The following is a 14940-nucleotide window of genomic DNA, read 5'->3' as shown; positions in this document are numbered from 1 at the left end:
GAAAAGGCATCGCAGTCTAATCAGAATTTAATTGTAATTTTAGTTTGATTTTACTTAATGAAATCAATGACAGATATGCATGTTCAGGTGTTCCCGAGCACATTGTCATGGACCGTTATTAAAGAGCAACTGCAGAAAGTGGTCTGCTCACTATGTATGCACATAATGTACTTGGCTACACAAATAGAATGCACCGTAATTTATCAAAGGTGACAATGCACTTAAACCCTCTCTGAACAAATTGCCAGACTCATCTTTACAAATCTTTAATCGTAGTAAATGGAAAACAAAAGAGAACCTGAATTTATACGTGTATGGGTTTGATTTGGTCTGCGGCTGTGCATGATCTGTCAATACACATGCACAGCTAAACACTTGTACGTGCACGTACATTGTCCTCTCTGGATGCTCCAAGTCATCAATTGGCAGTTGCAGATACCAGCAGTGAGATACAATCAATTCCACTTACACTTGCCGTGCTTACTTCTTCACGTTTTTTTTTTTGGTAATTGTAATTGGAATGAATGTCTTGTCACACCTAATAATGGGCATTGTAAGTAGCCTTGAATGCAAAAAAAGCCTGATGTGAATGCATTAACACAAAGATGGTACATCAGCTTTTTAGTTCACGTCTGAAAATATACTCCCTGAAAGTTTGAATAAAGGGAAAAAAGCAGATAATGTCAAACTCCTATACTTTAAGACACTAACATGTCTCCCCTTGAAAAAAATAGAAAACCTGAGAGCAAAATGATTCTTAATGTGGACGTTAAGTGCCGCTGAATTATAGGGGGGGGACTCAATGCCAACCAGACTCTGCAATTTCTGTCATAAAGCAATAATATCATAATATATTTCAATAAAGTAACTTAGACATGGAAATAGTCCAAGATTTGTGGAACTGATTATTAGCATATGCAGTGCTTGCCGTAGGATAAGGGCTAATGATCACACACTCACAGACACAATGAAAGTCAGATGCACCAGCTCAGACATACACACACACACACAGCTGGGGTCAAATATGTTATGCTGTAGAACTATGTGTGATCAGCAGAGTGAGACTGGCTTAATGAGTTCGGGAAGCCAACACGATTTTAAAGATTTACAGCGTGAGCTGACCGACCTACCAACAACTGCACCATAATGACCATTAGGCAAATGAGTAACACAAGACACTATTATTATCTGCCTGTCTGTGTCTCCATCGATGTGCCCATCTGTCTATACACACAAATGCTATGTGAATGCAAGGATTGTGCAGTGAAAGTAGAATACAGTTCTTAAATTTTTTAGACAATGGTTTGAGTTTTTAAAAGTATAAAAAAAAGTTGCAGGAAAATAACAGCACTTTAAAAGTATTAAAGTCTTAGAGGTCTTAGAATATATTGAAAGGGGCAACCTGACCGCTGAATGGTTGAAGCTCATGCCACATTGCGTGCATGTGCCTTTGAGCAACAGGTCTCCGGTTTGACTAATCTTAAAACCAAACTTTAATAATTTGATTCCAGATGTGCTCAAAAACACGTTGCGTCCTTGAAACTAAACTAAACATCAGACAGTGTTAATTATTGGTGGTAAAAAAAAAATCTGACCGAATAACATATTGCCTATCTGCGTGTACTGTCTATGTCATAACCCAGAACTGACCACCCACGTCACGCTGTCCAGACGATCTCCATTAGCTCACACAGCAGCTTGAATCCCCAACAGATTGCTCTAATTGACCTAACAGGCAGCCTAAGTGTTACAGAGCTCTCTAGATTTACACTGGAGTGTTCCCCGCTGAGCGACCCAAGGAGGCGAGGTATCGATGGCATTGACCACCTCTGACCCTGTGTTTACTCCCGCACTGATACCCAGCAGATCAATGTGCACTTGTATGCTTTAAGGTCTCTCAGAGCATGCACGCATTTACACACTTGCACACATGTCAGACAAATTGCAGACTGGCACACGTGTAGCTGCACATGGTCACATATCTTTGAATACACTGTAGGAAAAGCCTTAATATGTAGATGACTCTTTTTATATCACGTTGGCCTTGTTAGACTTGTCTAACAAAAACTGACTCCATACAAACTGATCAGATAGTTTCCACATATATTTACGTGTTTACCTATACACTTAAAAAATGTAATTCCCTTTTTCCAGATTAAGTTTAGCTTTTAATATTGACAAGCAGAGATGAGTCGTCCATCAAGATGCATGTCCTGGCCCTTCCACCATGTTTGGTTTGGCTCCATGACTGGAAATGTCAACATAGAACCCACACAAAGACACATTTATCGTTTTGCACTGCTGTTTCCTTTGTTGCCAACATGATATCTTGCATTCCAAACAGCCCTGCAGTCGACACGACAAGCGTTGAATTCTATCTCAGGTTATCATCCAGCCCCATTTGTCTCGCAAAGTCTCCTCCACTCTATGTCTGTTGCTCCTCTAACGTCATGCATATCTACCGCTGCATCAGTAAGCTGCAAAAATAAGTAAAGCCTGTGAGATCTCACTAAGCAGTCTCCCTCTCGGACTCTCTCTCTCTCCATCTCTCCCTCTCTCCTTCTCTCTGTGTGTACTCAACATATTTCTCCACAAAACCAATGAATTTGTCAGCTTTGTGCAGGATAAAATGAAGCAGACAGAATTAGGTGAGGTGATAGGGACACTCCGCCAAGAGAGTGGAGAGAAGGGAGGAAGCGGAGGGGTGGGCAGAAATGCTACACAGCCAAAAAAGCATCACAGGTTCAGAGCTCCCCTTGGTGGCGTCTGTAGGTACTGTAAGTGTGCATGTGGATAATGGCGTGTTTGAAGAATCTGGATAATCCCTGTGGTATACAGTTAATATGTAGGCAAGGACAATCGCCTTGACCTCTTATCACTGCAAGTCTCTCCCCACTACACACACACACGCCCTCACCTGTCTCACCATATTCACTGCATCATTGGTTAGCATACGCAGCAAGGTAGCCTCCCCTATCCCTCCCTCCGTTCTGCCTGACATGATGATCTACCATCATGTACATGTTATAGACTTCAGCACCAGTGACCATCCTTGCCCTCTCTCTCCTGTGGGATTACACACACTGTCTACACACAGTGCAGCCAGAAGGGCGAAGACAAAGACGGAAACCCTCGTGTTAGGGTGACTGGTGGAATGATAGATGTATCCCTTACACTGCACCAGCCCCGTCACATTGTGAAACTAGGTCAAATATGAAGTGTGCAAGGACACTCTCGTCAGCATGAATGCTGCAGTTAAGGTTGTTGGCTTAATGCATGGACAGTGAATAGTTAAAAATATCTGCATGTTCTTTGGCCCTATTATTGTTATAATATCAACAAAGTATTTATTTTCTGAACTCCCTGGTTTGATTACCTCAGAGTCTCTGTCGACAGACTAATACACACTCTACTGCATTCTTTGCAAGGATAAATGTAACTGGATAACTTTAATAATTATGTCACTAACTACTGACTTCGCAGCAACTCAGTCAATCTGTCGATTTGTGTGTGTAGTGCAAGGTTGTTGCAAGGTAGCAGTAGGGCAGATGTTCAGTGCTATAGTCAATGTTTGTTTGTTAAAGTATTGCATGTGTATTGTATTTGAACATTTGATTTGCATGCAGGCTTTGATATCACTGCCTGCTGGGTGCATTGAATTCAAGCAAAATAAAATAAATGAAAAAGCGATTACATTTAAAAGATTTTTTTTTTTAAATGTAATCGCTAAAAAAGTTTGAAATAAATTGGGGTGAAACAATACAAACAAACTAGATGGAATGAAATACATGAAGGTTTGGCCTTAGATTTTGTTAAATAGTTTAGTTAAAGGCATTTGGATTTAAAAGTAGTGTTTATTTGATGTATACATAATTTTACATGTGCTTCTATTGTCTTGTGAAAAGCAGCCTTTAGTGGCAATGGCTGTCTCTAATGTTTGTTTGATGTGGTATTTCAGCAGCCTCTCTGATATTGATATAAATAAGCTTCATTGTATATTCAGATATTAAATAAGACAATGACAGGAAATATGTTGGATGCTCTGCTTTTAATCTACTGGAGCGATAAAAATACATAGATCCAGTAATTTATATATTCATCTATTTTTGGAAGGATAACTTTCCATGTTGATGATCACTTGAATCAGAAAGGCCTCCATCTATCTCTCCGTTTCTTTCTCTGTCTTTTTGTCTCTCTGTCTGTCTGTCTGCTCAACAGACACATGGTTCCCACAGGACGCTGCAGGCAGTCAGTCAGTCAGGAAACATGAGACAGGTTGGCAGGGCGAAGGAAGTGCGCGCTTGTATGTCGGCGTTCCTGTTTGCTCACGAGGAGTAGAGAGAGTGGGATGAACGATTGTGTGCACAGAGAGTGGGAAATGAAGTGTAGTCCTGTCATCTGAGACTAAAGTATCAGCTCAGTGGGAGGATGGGGGGGGGGGGGGGGGGGGGGGTGCAATGGGAGAGGGACAACAGTTTGTTCTCTTCTATGAAAAAAGAACAGAGGCATGTTTTCTTTACAACTAAAAGATCCAACATCCACCGTCTCTCAGAACTGGGGCAATAGCTTAGCCAGCGTCTGGAGCAACAGACCTTTGAACAAAAAGTTGCTTTTAATGTTTGGGTCAATGTGAATCCACAGGCATGTGTGCAGCTTTACGATGTTTGGGACCATAGACTCAGTAAAGATGGATGACACGTCTCCACTTCATCTAGAAATGAAGCCAAAATAACCTGGTAATGAAAGCCACCATCTTGCACATTCAGAGCCAGAGTCTGCACAGTAGTGATCGGGGAATGAAGCAGCAAAATCAAGATCCCTTCGATACACACATTCAATCAATCGTGAGTTGGTCTAATCCATCACTCATGACGCGTCTCGCTATAGGATCAAATAACTAATTAAAACCAAATTTGACACAGAAATTTGCATCTGAACATATATCAGTGTGATAAGAACTAACTAAAATGACAGAAATGTTGATATTTAATTCCATTTTTTTAATTTTATTTATTTCCCATCTTCTCCTGTGGAGAAGGCAAGCCACCAGGGGATGCCTTGGCTGACATGTCGTCCATCTTTATATAGTGTATGGTTGGGACTCAGGCGCAACACTCGTAATAATTGACAGTAAAACTACACACACACATTTTATAAGCAGCAATACAACATTAGATAAAACCCCAATAAGGCAAACATAGTAATTCAGTTGAGAGCACAACACAGCAAATTCTAAACGTCTTGTGGCCTCCATACATAATAGAGAATGGTGCTAGCTATAGCTGTACGTCTTAACACGCCCTGTTCTCACAATGCCTGGATAAGCTGTTTCAGAGAGCGAAACAGAGAGACTGAAAAACAGCAATGAATGAAAACTTTTGATAAAAAATTCACTTCCCAGCCCAAAAACATTATGGAGTGATTTGAAAATGAAACACTGTCACAGTTCAGTTGCTGCCATGACTGAGAGATGCATCAGGGTGAGTCTTTGTCATGTATTAGTGTTTTAAGATTGTGGAGAGGCAGAGTGATCGTCCAAACGCATTATTCCTTTTGAAAATACAGAATGTCTAAATGCGATGTAGGCTTTTCAACCCTGCATTCAACACTCAGTCACTCAGACTGTGTAAGAGTTGTGTTTTAACTGGCAGTGCATATTTCATATTTGTCGACAGAATGAGAACATCAACCCTTCCCATACTTCAATCAATAACAGGAGCAGGGACACTCCCCACCTCTTCACTGATTCCACTATTTCAACCTCCCCCATTCATTCAGATTGTTTTTCATCTGTTTCTGTAAGGCATGATCAGCTGCAATTACTCCCCCCCCCACCCAACCTTCCTCCAGTAGGCAGCCAGATTCCCTAAGAGAGAACCAATCAATTATTATCTTCTGCTCATGGTCCCCTCCCTTTCGCTCTCATTTTCACTCCATCTCTCTTGTCAATTCTTGCTAGCAATTTGTCACTAAGCAACTGTGTCTGCAATTCTGTTGGGTAGTGCTTTGTCCCTGCATGTCTGCAGAACTATAGTTGTTGCGTTTACCCTTTCCACACAATTAAGCCCTCCTGTAAGACGCTATAGGTGCTTTCACTCATGCATTGAATTCTGGATAATCTCCTGACACTCTCCGCAACGGGCTGTACAAGAGAATGCAAATGGTCGACTCAGAAGCTTTGGACTTTCTCCAGATCCTGCCTACCCGCCCTGTAGTGAGAACTCCTGATTAGCCCTCATGAGAATACAGCCGGACTTCCTCTGGAGGAGTCACTGCGAGTGAGTGGGCACTTTGATGACATTTAGATGAGAAAAATATGTTTGAAGCAAAAGTAATTGGATAAACTACTAAATAAAATAACCAAATTAAGTGATGGATTACTTAAGATATTTAAATCTGGAACCCTTGTTTACATGTTATGGCCAGCCCACACATACATTTGCAGATTACCTCCTATCATTCACGTTAGCATCTCAGTAAGGTCAACATAATAGGTTTAGCATAATGATAGACTGAACCTCCTGTTGCCAAATTGAAAATGCCATTATGAGTGCTCTGCGTTGCCAACCTGCAGAGCAATGCACTTTTATGGTGACAACAGGGATTGCTATTCAGGGCAGGCAGGAGTAGTGGATTTGTTTAATGCACATAATGACATGCTAACACCCCTGTAATCCTTTCTCAGTTTACTGCCAATGACATTTTAAGTATTCCTAATTTTCTCCAGCTGTGCTGTGAGGAGCAGTCGTCCTGTTGATGTGCGTTTAGATTTTTTTATTTACTTATTTCCCTTGTAATTATTTTCCATCTAAGGCCAGAACCTCAAGCGCAGTTATTGCTTGTTTGTCTCTAAACTACAAGCACCTCCTACTAAAACACCGTCCTGACTGTTTGATACCATCATAGAGAGGTGCTGTGCATTTGACGGGAAAGAGACCCTGGCTCATTTGCATCACATTTCCACGGCATTAGCATATCTGTTTGCATTACCACACTCAGTTACTCATCAGTCTCATTTGCCACTACCTGTATCTGCTCTAGCACTTTCATGTTTATTCATCCCACTGTCATGCAGACCTCTAATCGCAGAACACATCTCTGCACCATTAGCACATTGAAACAGGTGGAAATGCATAAATAAAACTTGTGAGACAGTATCAGGTAAGAGATTGGAAAAGAGATTATAGGTGAGCACAGGATGAGTAGAGAGGGGGGACGACTTTAGGAAGAGAATAAGGAGAAGAAGCCCTGTAAAAAAAAGACCAGCAGTGAACATTTCTATGAGATTTTGTTTCAGTGTGAAGGTCTGTCGTAAATGCCACCAAAGTCAAGATTGCAGCATTTGTAGCTGCTACCTGCATCCACATTGGGAAAGTGTGGTCCCTCAGATTTACTTTGCTTGCTTCAGTTAGGGACTTCTGATCCAAACCTGTACTGCTGATATCTATAACTGTCACTTAAATGATGATATAGCTGGATTTCAAAAGTAGGATAACAATTGTCCGATCTTTGGTTGAATACTTTGTACTCTGTAGGAAAGGTTTGTTGCTTTGTTTAGTTTCTCTCATCATGCGTATTGACAAGCACATACAAAGTAAATGCAATCAAGAACAACTAGAACAACTTTCTGAAAAACATCCATTTTCATGTTCAGCTGCTACAGCTGTGTGCTCACAAAAGTGTATCAAAATGTATACGAGTTAAATGACAGAAATAAAAGGTAACTATACAGTTAATCTTTTTTTCCAAGGTAATATTAGTTCCTAAATAACAATGCCTTCTCTGCTGTTGAGCCATCTGTCCATCGAAAAGAAGTGTATTTCAAATTAAACATGGAGACGAGAGCATCTGAGAAACGGCACCACACAATGTCTGTTGTGGTTCTTTTCATACAATGAAGGTACAGTGATTTCAATCCAGGAATATAGGGCATGTTGTGGAAGGCAGTTGATGTGTATTTTTTTTTTTTTTTCAATATATTCTCAGCAGTTGCACTTGTTTGAACTCTAAGGAGAAGGAAGGGCCATTTTTTGAAGAGAATATCGGTCAGTCCGAACAAAAAATAGAGATGTGGACGGGAAGCACGACAGAAAAAAAGGAGAATTATGACCATCTGCATCAAAATACACAATATGTTTTTCTGCAATTTCTAGGCACACATACCTTTAAGAAGTATATGTGCACGCCCCCCCCCCAACACACTGTTTGCAGACTCCTCTCTGCTGTAATTGCAGTGACATTTATATTTGCACCTGAAGCCTGTCTCCCAGTTTCCATTGCTTGGAGCCAGACAGGCAGTCGAGAGTGAATGCCGGATGATTGGAATGAATGCTGAACCAAATGTACCTGAAGGAGCAATTTTGAATTGAAGCCCAGCTGCACTGTGTCTGACAGGGTCACCCACAGAGTGGCTGTGTTACTGAGGACAGCTTGTCGCACCACACTTGCATAAACACACAGCCAATAACATGAATTTATATAACATGGATTGAGTTCATACTGCTTTTCATGTGTCACTAATCAATAAATTAATTTAGACGGGGAAATTTCGGCCCAATGACAAATAGCACCTCTTTTTCTTTCCCTTCCACACCATAATACAATCACACAATATATGTTTTATCGCTTTTTTCTAAAAGCCTAAATTGGGAAATTTATAGTAGAGTGGTCATCAGTCTCAGAGCTTTCTCTCTTACAATGATAAATCTATCTGGACTGGGTATCTTGGCTCCGCTGCACTATCCATTGATCATTTTCACAGCTTTGTCATTAAATATTTATTCAGCTTATTCGCCTGTGGCTGCAATTCAGTAACGTCCACCGTGACGGGTGTGTAAAAGATCAGCATCTCAACAAAAACATCATTTTACATCTTGGCCAACCCTGCCTGGTATCCTGCTGGTCCTGTACAGGCTGCCAGAGCCACCATCCACAGCTACAAAGCTAAGAGAGTTACCATGTTAATAGCATTGGCATTATCTCATGCCCCCTCTTTTACCTCATCTTCCAAAATGTAATAATACAGTCTATGTTTATTTCTTTACCCAGAGGCACCTCTGGGACAGGTGCAACACTAATTTGTTTGTCTGAGCCTGTGGTTGTTTACATGACTACGAGCTTTGTCCTCCCTCAGCAAATATTGGTATTCACAGCCTTCCTTTTCCCACATGGGTCAATTACAGAGAGGATGATGGGCTGTCACAGCAGAGGCTCCAAGCATGTTGGCTTTGAGGCAAATTTGTAACAAGCACGGTGTGGAAGAGCAACTTTACAGCAAGACAGTAAAATTGACAGAACAGAAAGGCGTGAGCTGCTTTTTTTGATAATCTTGCATCCCCATTTTATTCTCATACTCTTATGCCAGAGTTGTTTATCTCCACAATCCCTTGCCATATGTATCTCTCAGTATTGTCTGTTGTTGTCAGCCCATTGGGTTTCCTCTGTACTATACCATACCTCATCAATGCTCCATCACTGCTACACATACTTCCTTCAACATCATGAAGTGCAACAAAATTGGGGAATCGTGACAGAAACCCCTTTAAAGCAACTACTTCCCCGACCGTTCTGTCTACCTCCTGATAACAGAAAGGAACAAAAGTTTAATTTTCTGCACGATTGATCTTGACAATGGAGCGCCAGTTAAGCAGAGCTTACAGCTCTCAAGCCTGCAGTAAAAAACTCTGACTTGTATAGCAGCTACGCCTCTAGATCTTCCATGCATCTACGTTCACGCATCAGTTCCAGTGGATCAGTTCGCTGCATTTCTCTCTAGCCAGGCAGCTTTTTCATAAAGCGCTGGCTGCTTCTTTCTCAACCCCAGTCTATTGTCCCATCTAGACTCAAGTGAGTGATCAGGTTTTAATTGTGCAAATAAACTTAAAAGAAGGCATCATAATTTAGTTCAAACTCAGCTTCATCAAAGCTTCTCCACAGAGCAAATCAACATGCCGAATAGAGTCAAAGGAACAAAGAACTATTTTAATAATGAACAAATAAAAGTGTCCTCATTCACTGAATTCAGGTGTTAAACACACACAGGTTCCAAATGTATCCCTTCTGTGTCATTCCTTTTGTCAGTGGGACAAACAACATCCATGTTCACTCTCTGCAGGAGATGATGCAGACACTTTGCATCCAGCGTCCAGATGCAATCGCTTCCTTTCATTGCCACCGCACATCTTTTCACTCGCCGCCATCACTTTATCATGTCTATTCAAAGAGATCATCAGCAGTATTTTTTGAAGGATACATTTTTCACCACCATCCCAGGGCTGCTCTGTCAAAGAACTGAGAGATAGATAAGTTGAAAATCCAACATCATCATCAAACGGCTGAGAGGGATCTAAAAACGTATAGAGTTCAAAATGTTACGTCTCTCATCTCTTTTGTCCCTCGACCGTCTTCAAATGAGGTTTGAAAAGTCCACAGTCATTGTCACCTTTTTAAGGGTAAATTTGTCAAACTAAACTAAACCGTTGTCAGTCTCCAGGTTTTTCAAGCTTCTTATCACATCCACTGTGTTGTTTTTGATAGCTCAGAGACACGGTATAGATATGCCTAGTTAATCGTTCAAGAGGAGTCATTAGACAAAGTGGATAACTGGTGACAGCATGTTAATGTGACCCCTGATCCAACAGTGGGCGTGCATGGATCCTCAAATCTGCCACTTAGCCCCATAGGGAGGACTGTTTATGGTGCAGCATTTAGACTGAGCTACCACACAGACACCAAGAACACAGAATACATCTGTCCCACACGCACACACACGCACATACACACACCATACCATTCCTAATAAGTGGGATTGCATGCATTCACCCTCTTTTGTCCAAATTCAGTGCTTCAGATCTGGTCACATGCAGCCGTTGACAGCTTCAACTTTCAGATCAAGATATAAGATGTCCTCTAGACGTCCACTGTGTCCAGAGGGAAAACCCAGGGCAGATCTCACTGATGGATCTTTTAACCTTCTCTCTGCCATCTGCCAACTGTGCACTTGACTCAAAATAATCAGATCTTTGTGGGGGGAAATAATGCTCATGAAGGCGAAAGATTCCAGCACACCAAAAAAGAAAAAAAAAATAATTACCAGGATTTAATGAATATTTTTTGTCCATTTCATGTTCTTTATGGTTTGTTTTTTTCTCTCCTCAGGGAATACAGGTATTGCTGTTGATAGTAGAAATGATTTAAAAGACTTTCTCTCTCTTTCAGATGCTGCAGATATCAGAACCCTCAATGAAATGTCCTTCCCTCCACCTGTCTTTTCATGCTCAAGACTTGGTTAATCTAATTCTGTTTTCCTTAATGCCCTGATGATTTCACATCACTACCTTTTAACACTTGAAATACACTGTGCGTTTATATATCATAATTGTTCCTTTATACAATGCAATAATTTTGTTTTGGTTTTCTCTTGCATATATCACAATAGCTCCTTACTTGGGAAGTCACGAAAACATGATTGGCAACGCCCAGTGCTTAACGAACGCCATTGTAACAATGGAGTAGACCCCACTGCCAGCCGACTCCGCTGACCAAATTAGCCATTCAGATTGAATACTAATACTGGTGTACTTCTCCCTCATTCCCTCCCCCACTCAAAAACAAACACCCCCATCGAAACTACCCAAGTCCCCCCTGTGGAAGTTGATTTGCTAACTCTTGTCTCTTTTACTAACAACAAGCTTCAGAATTCTTCCAATTTGATTCTTTTCATTGGTGGATTTTTCTTTCCCCTTACCTCTTATGATTTCAACAACTAACACTGTGTCATTCACGGAATGTGAGCCATCTGTTGTTTTCTCTACTTAACTTGCAACTTACATACTAACAAATGTATTGTTATCCTTTTTATTCCTTTGGTTCTTTATCGATTTATTTTGTAGATGACCCCTTCAATCGAAATAGTAGCTTTCTTTATTTCTTTATTTGGATGTTTTACTACATAAACAATGCGAATATATATTATCTTTAAATTATATTTTACTATTACGTACAATTTTTTGCTTGGACAATGGAGTCGACCGTTAAGAGGAGAAGCTGGTTTTGCCAAAGGCAATTTTTCTTTTTTCCCACCTTTTTGGGGTTGAGGTGTGTTTTCTTGAGTTTAAGGTTTATCATTATTTTTTTATTCTTTCTCCTCCCCCTGTTTTCTCCTGAAGCACGCAGGCATTGGACACGCTATGGTAAACAAACTGCATTATATGGTAGATATCATTCTAATTGTCTTATACTTTGGTTTGCCCTGGGTTTTCCGTTACCTCTTTCTATTCTGTTTGCTTTACTGAAAGTACAATCCGTCATCAATTCCAAGGTAGCTGAAAAACTCCACCTCTCTGTTTTTCTTTTAGCCCTTTTCCTATATATATATATATGTTATTGCTTTTTTTTTTATTGCCATCCAGTTCTTCCCTTCCTGAAAAAATTGACGTGTTCATCCAAAGAGGTCTGCCCCAAAAAAAAACATAGAGAAAAATTTTGATTTCAAGATTTTGATTTCTTTTGCTGTTTATTTTTCTGTCTCTTTTCATTTGGTTGTTTTTTTTTATTTCATTTTTTCTATGACTTCAAACACAATCCGTATGAAGAAATAAAGAATCGTAATGCAAGTTCTTTTCTCAATTGAGTATTTGAAGAGTATCAAAGAGTTATCTTTACTTTTTGTGAATCTGTTTCCTCCTGATTAATTTATTAGCAAAACCTTGTTTAGTGAATGCACGCAGCAGGTTTCTCAGGCAGATAAACAGCTTACTATGGCAGCTCCAGTGAGAGGAAGTAAAGAAAAATTAACTGGATGTGGATTTCCACAACGATTATCTCCATTAGAGGATTGGGAATGAGGAGAGCTTTTTGCTAAAATGCCTCAGTTGGACCTGTTATCAGAGCCACCTGTTATCCAAGTTCGCCATCCTGTGGTTTATAGTCATAAAGAGTATTTACAACTCCTGATTTAGTGGTCAATGCCCCCATTGTAAAGTAGGCCTTAAATGAGGGCTTGATCCCATTAGTGGCCTCAGAGTGATTTATGATCAAGATGGGGCTGTTCCCAGACCTTCACCTGAACACTCCCACTCTCCTACGCACACATATGCACACTTAGTCAAGCTGTAATATGCCAATAGTCTCCTGAACTTAACTCCAACCAAGAGCACTGACTGAAGCTCAGTACTGCAAATGAAATGACATTTGCACCTTTTATTGAGCAGCAGTTTGGGGGAGTTTGCAACAATATTGTCTCTATATTTTTTAAAAGACTCTGAAAAGATGCTTTATTTGGCTGAATGAACTATAGTCCTGCCAAACCATGCTGGTAAGCCACCCGTAGCATTAGCACGTAGTTGTTATCAGACTTACTTGCTTTCACTGGACTTTTCCAATCAATAGATGAAGCTCTCTGCCCATTGATGCAGACCATAAAGAGAACTGCCTGGGTAAATCTGAGCTGTGTGCGATCGACCCTCATTAACACTAACACTAACTTATACTTCCTATACTTTACTGGCCTCACCCCTTGCATGAAGAGACTTGAAACCTCCCTTCCCAATCTTTCTCTTTTTGTTTCTATTTCTGTTTTCGGTATACAGATTGCATTGAGTATATATGTATATGTATATATCATGGCTAACATATATACATACATATATCAATTGTCCTAATATAATCAATACGGCCATGAAACATGTTAGCCATACCCTCTTGTTGTTTTTTTTTATTATTATTATGTATTATTATGTGTTTGTTTGTTTTTTTACTTTTATGAGTTTATCTTCGAAATTAACTTACTAAAATGAATAATGACCTCACACCTTGTCTTGCAAAACTACCCAAAAAAAGGGAAAACGTAAAGAGGGGAGACAGATTTTCATTTTCTTGGTGAATAGGGGATTGATGCCTCCAGGAATAAATCTGGCCAATCCGTCATAACACACGATTTCGGGGGAATGAGGGTTGTTGTTATGAGTCTGCAGAAAGGCCCTGTATCCTTTAGCCTTTTTGTCCGATAGCATGGAGGACAGTGATAGTTCATCGGTCCAACCTTTGGGGTAGAAACTGCTCTATTCACCAAGACAGACATGTCTTCTGTCCCCTCTCGGTTTTCCCCATTCTTTAAAAAACCCTCTCATTACCGTTGATCTCATCTGTGATTGGTGACATTGGTCTCATCCTGTCTCCACCTCCACCCCTAAACTGACAGTATCCAGTGGTTGTGTTCCTGCACCCTGTCTGCATGTTTCTACTGGCTAGAATGTTTCCACATCAGCATCCTCACATGGTGTAAATGCTGCTCTAGCCCAGCACGTGTCAGTCTGTTGTACATGGTTTTTTTTTTCTTTTGCATTCCACGTCCAGTGCAAAAATATCCCAAACATTGAAAGTTATTTTCCTTTCTTCATTTTTCTGATGTTGTTGTGCCCTGCAATTTCAATTTCACTTCCCCACTACTTCCCCAGTTTGCTGCATCTTGCATCAGCTGGTTCATTCTTTTCTTTATTTTTTTATGTTGAATGAATGTTTGTGTTTGTTTTGTCTAATTGAACCCCCCCTCCTCTATAACCAATCTTCCTGTCATCCTCCCATCTAAGTGCATGGCTTGTGTCTGTCACTCTGTGAGCTTGGATGGATTCATTTTGTTCCTTTTTAACAAAAACAAACCTTTGTCACATGAAATAACACATTCAGTCCAAATCTGGATCTGGTTTGAGCAATCAAATTGCAGAGGACTTTTAAAGAATCCTCATACTCTTATCACTCTGACTAAATTTACTAAAACAGTGTTACTAATCTACTGTTTGAATCAAAACCTTTGTTGTAACTGTACTAACAACCATTTTTGTGTCTGACTTTCCCTTACTTACAAAAGTACTAACCGATTTCGTTCACCCTCCAACCCTTTTAACTCTTTTCGGCACAGAGCTAAAAAAAAACTCCCCCCCT

General features: G+C 40.3%; 1 protein-coding gene across 10 annotated transcripts in view; it reads left to right on the top strand.

Annotated features, from left to right (window-relative positions):
* nrxn2b (neurexin 2b) overlaps positions 1-14940 on the top strand; it is a 618875-nt gene that overhangs the window by 263168 nt on the left and 340767 nt on the right. For 8 of the 10 annotated variants that reach the window (XM_069519278.1, XM_069519277.1, XM_069519272.1 and 5 more), the window contains one exon: positions 12168-12212. The exons of 1 other annotated variant lie outside the window; for it this stretch is intronic. In XM_069519278.1, coding sequence (XP_069375379.1) covers positions 12168-12212 — 45 coding nt within the window. The remainder of the gene's footprint in view (positions 1-12167; positions 12213-14940) is intronic. One more of the 10 variants, XM_069519273.1, reaches the window with a different exon arrangement.

The sequence above is a fragment of the Paralichthys olivaceus genome, chromosome 22, assembly GCF_024713975.1.
Source record: "Paralichthys olivaceus isolate ysfri-2021 chromosome 22, ASM2471397v2, whole genome shotgun sequence".
NCBI classification, from domain to species: Eukaryota; Metazoa; Chordata; class Actinopteri; order Pleuronectiformes; family Paralichthyidae; genus Paralichthys; species Paralichthys olivaceus.
This window is presented reverse-complemented; position numbering and strand designations above follow the sequence as displayed.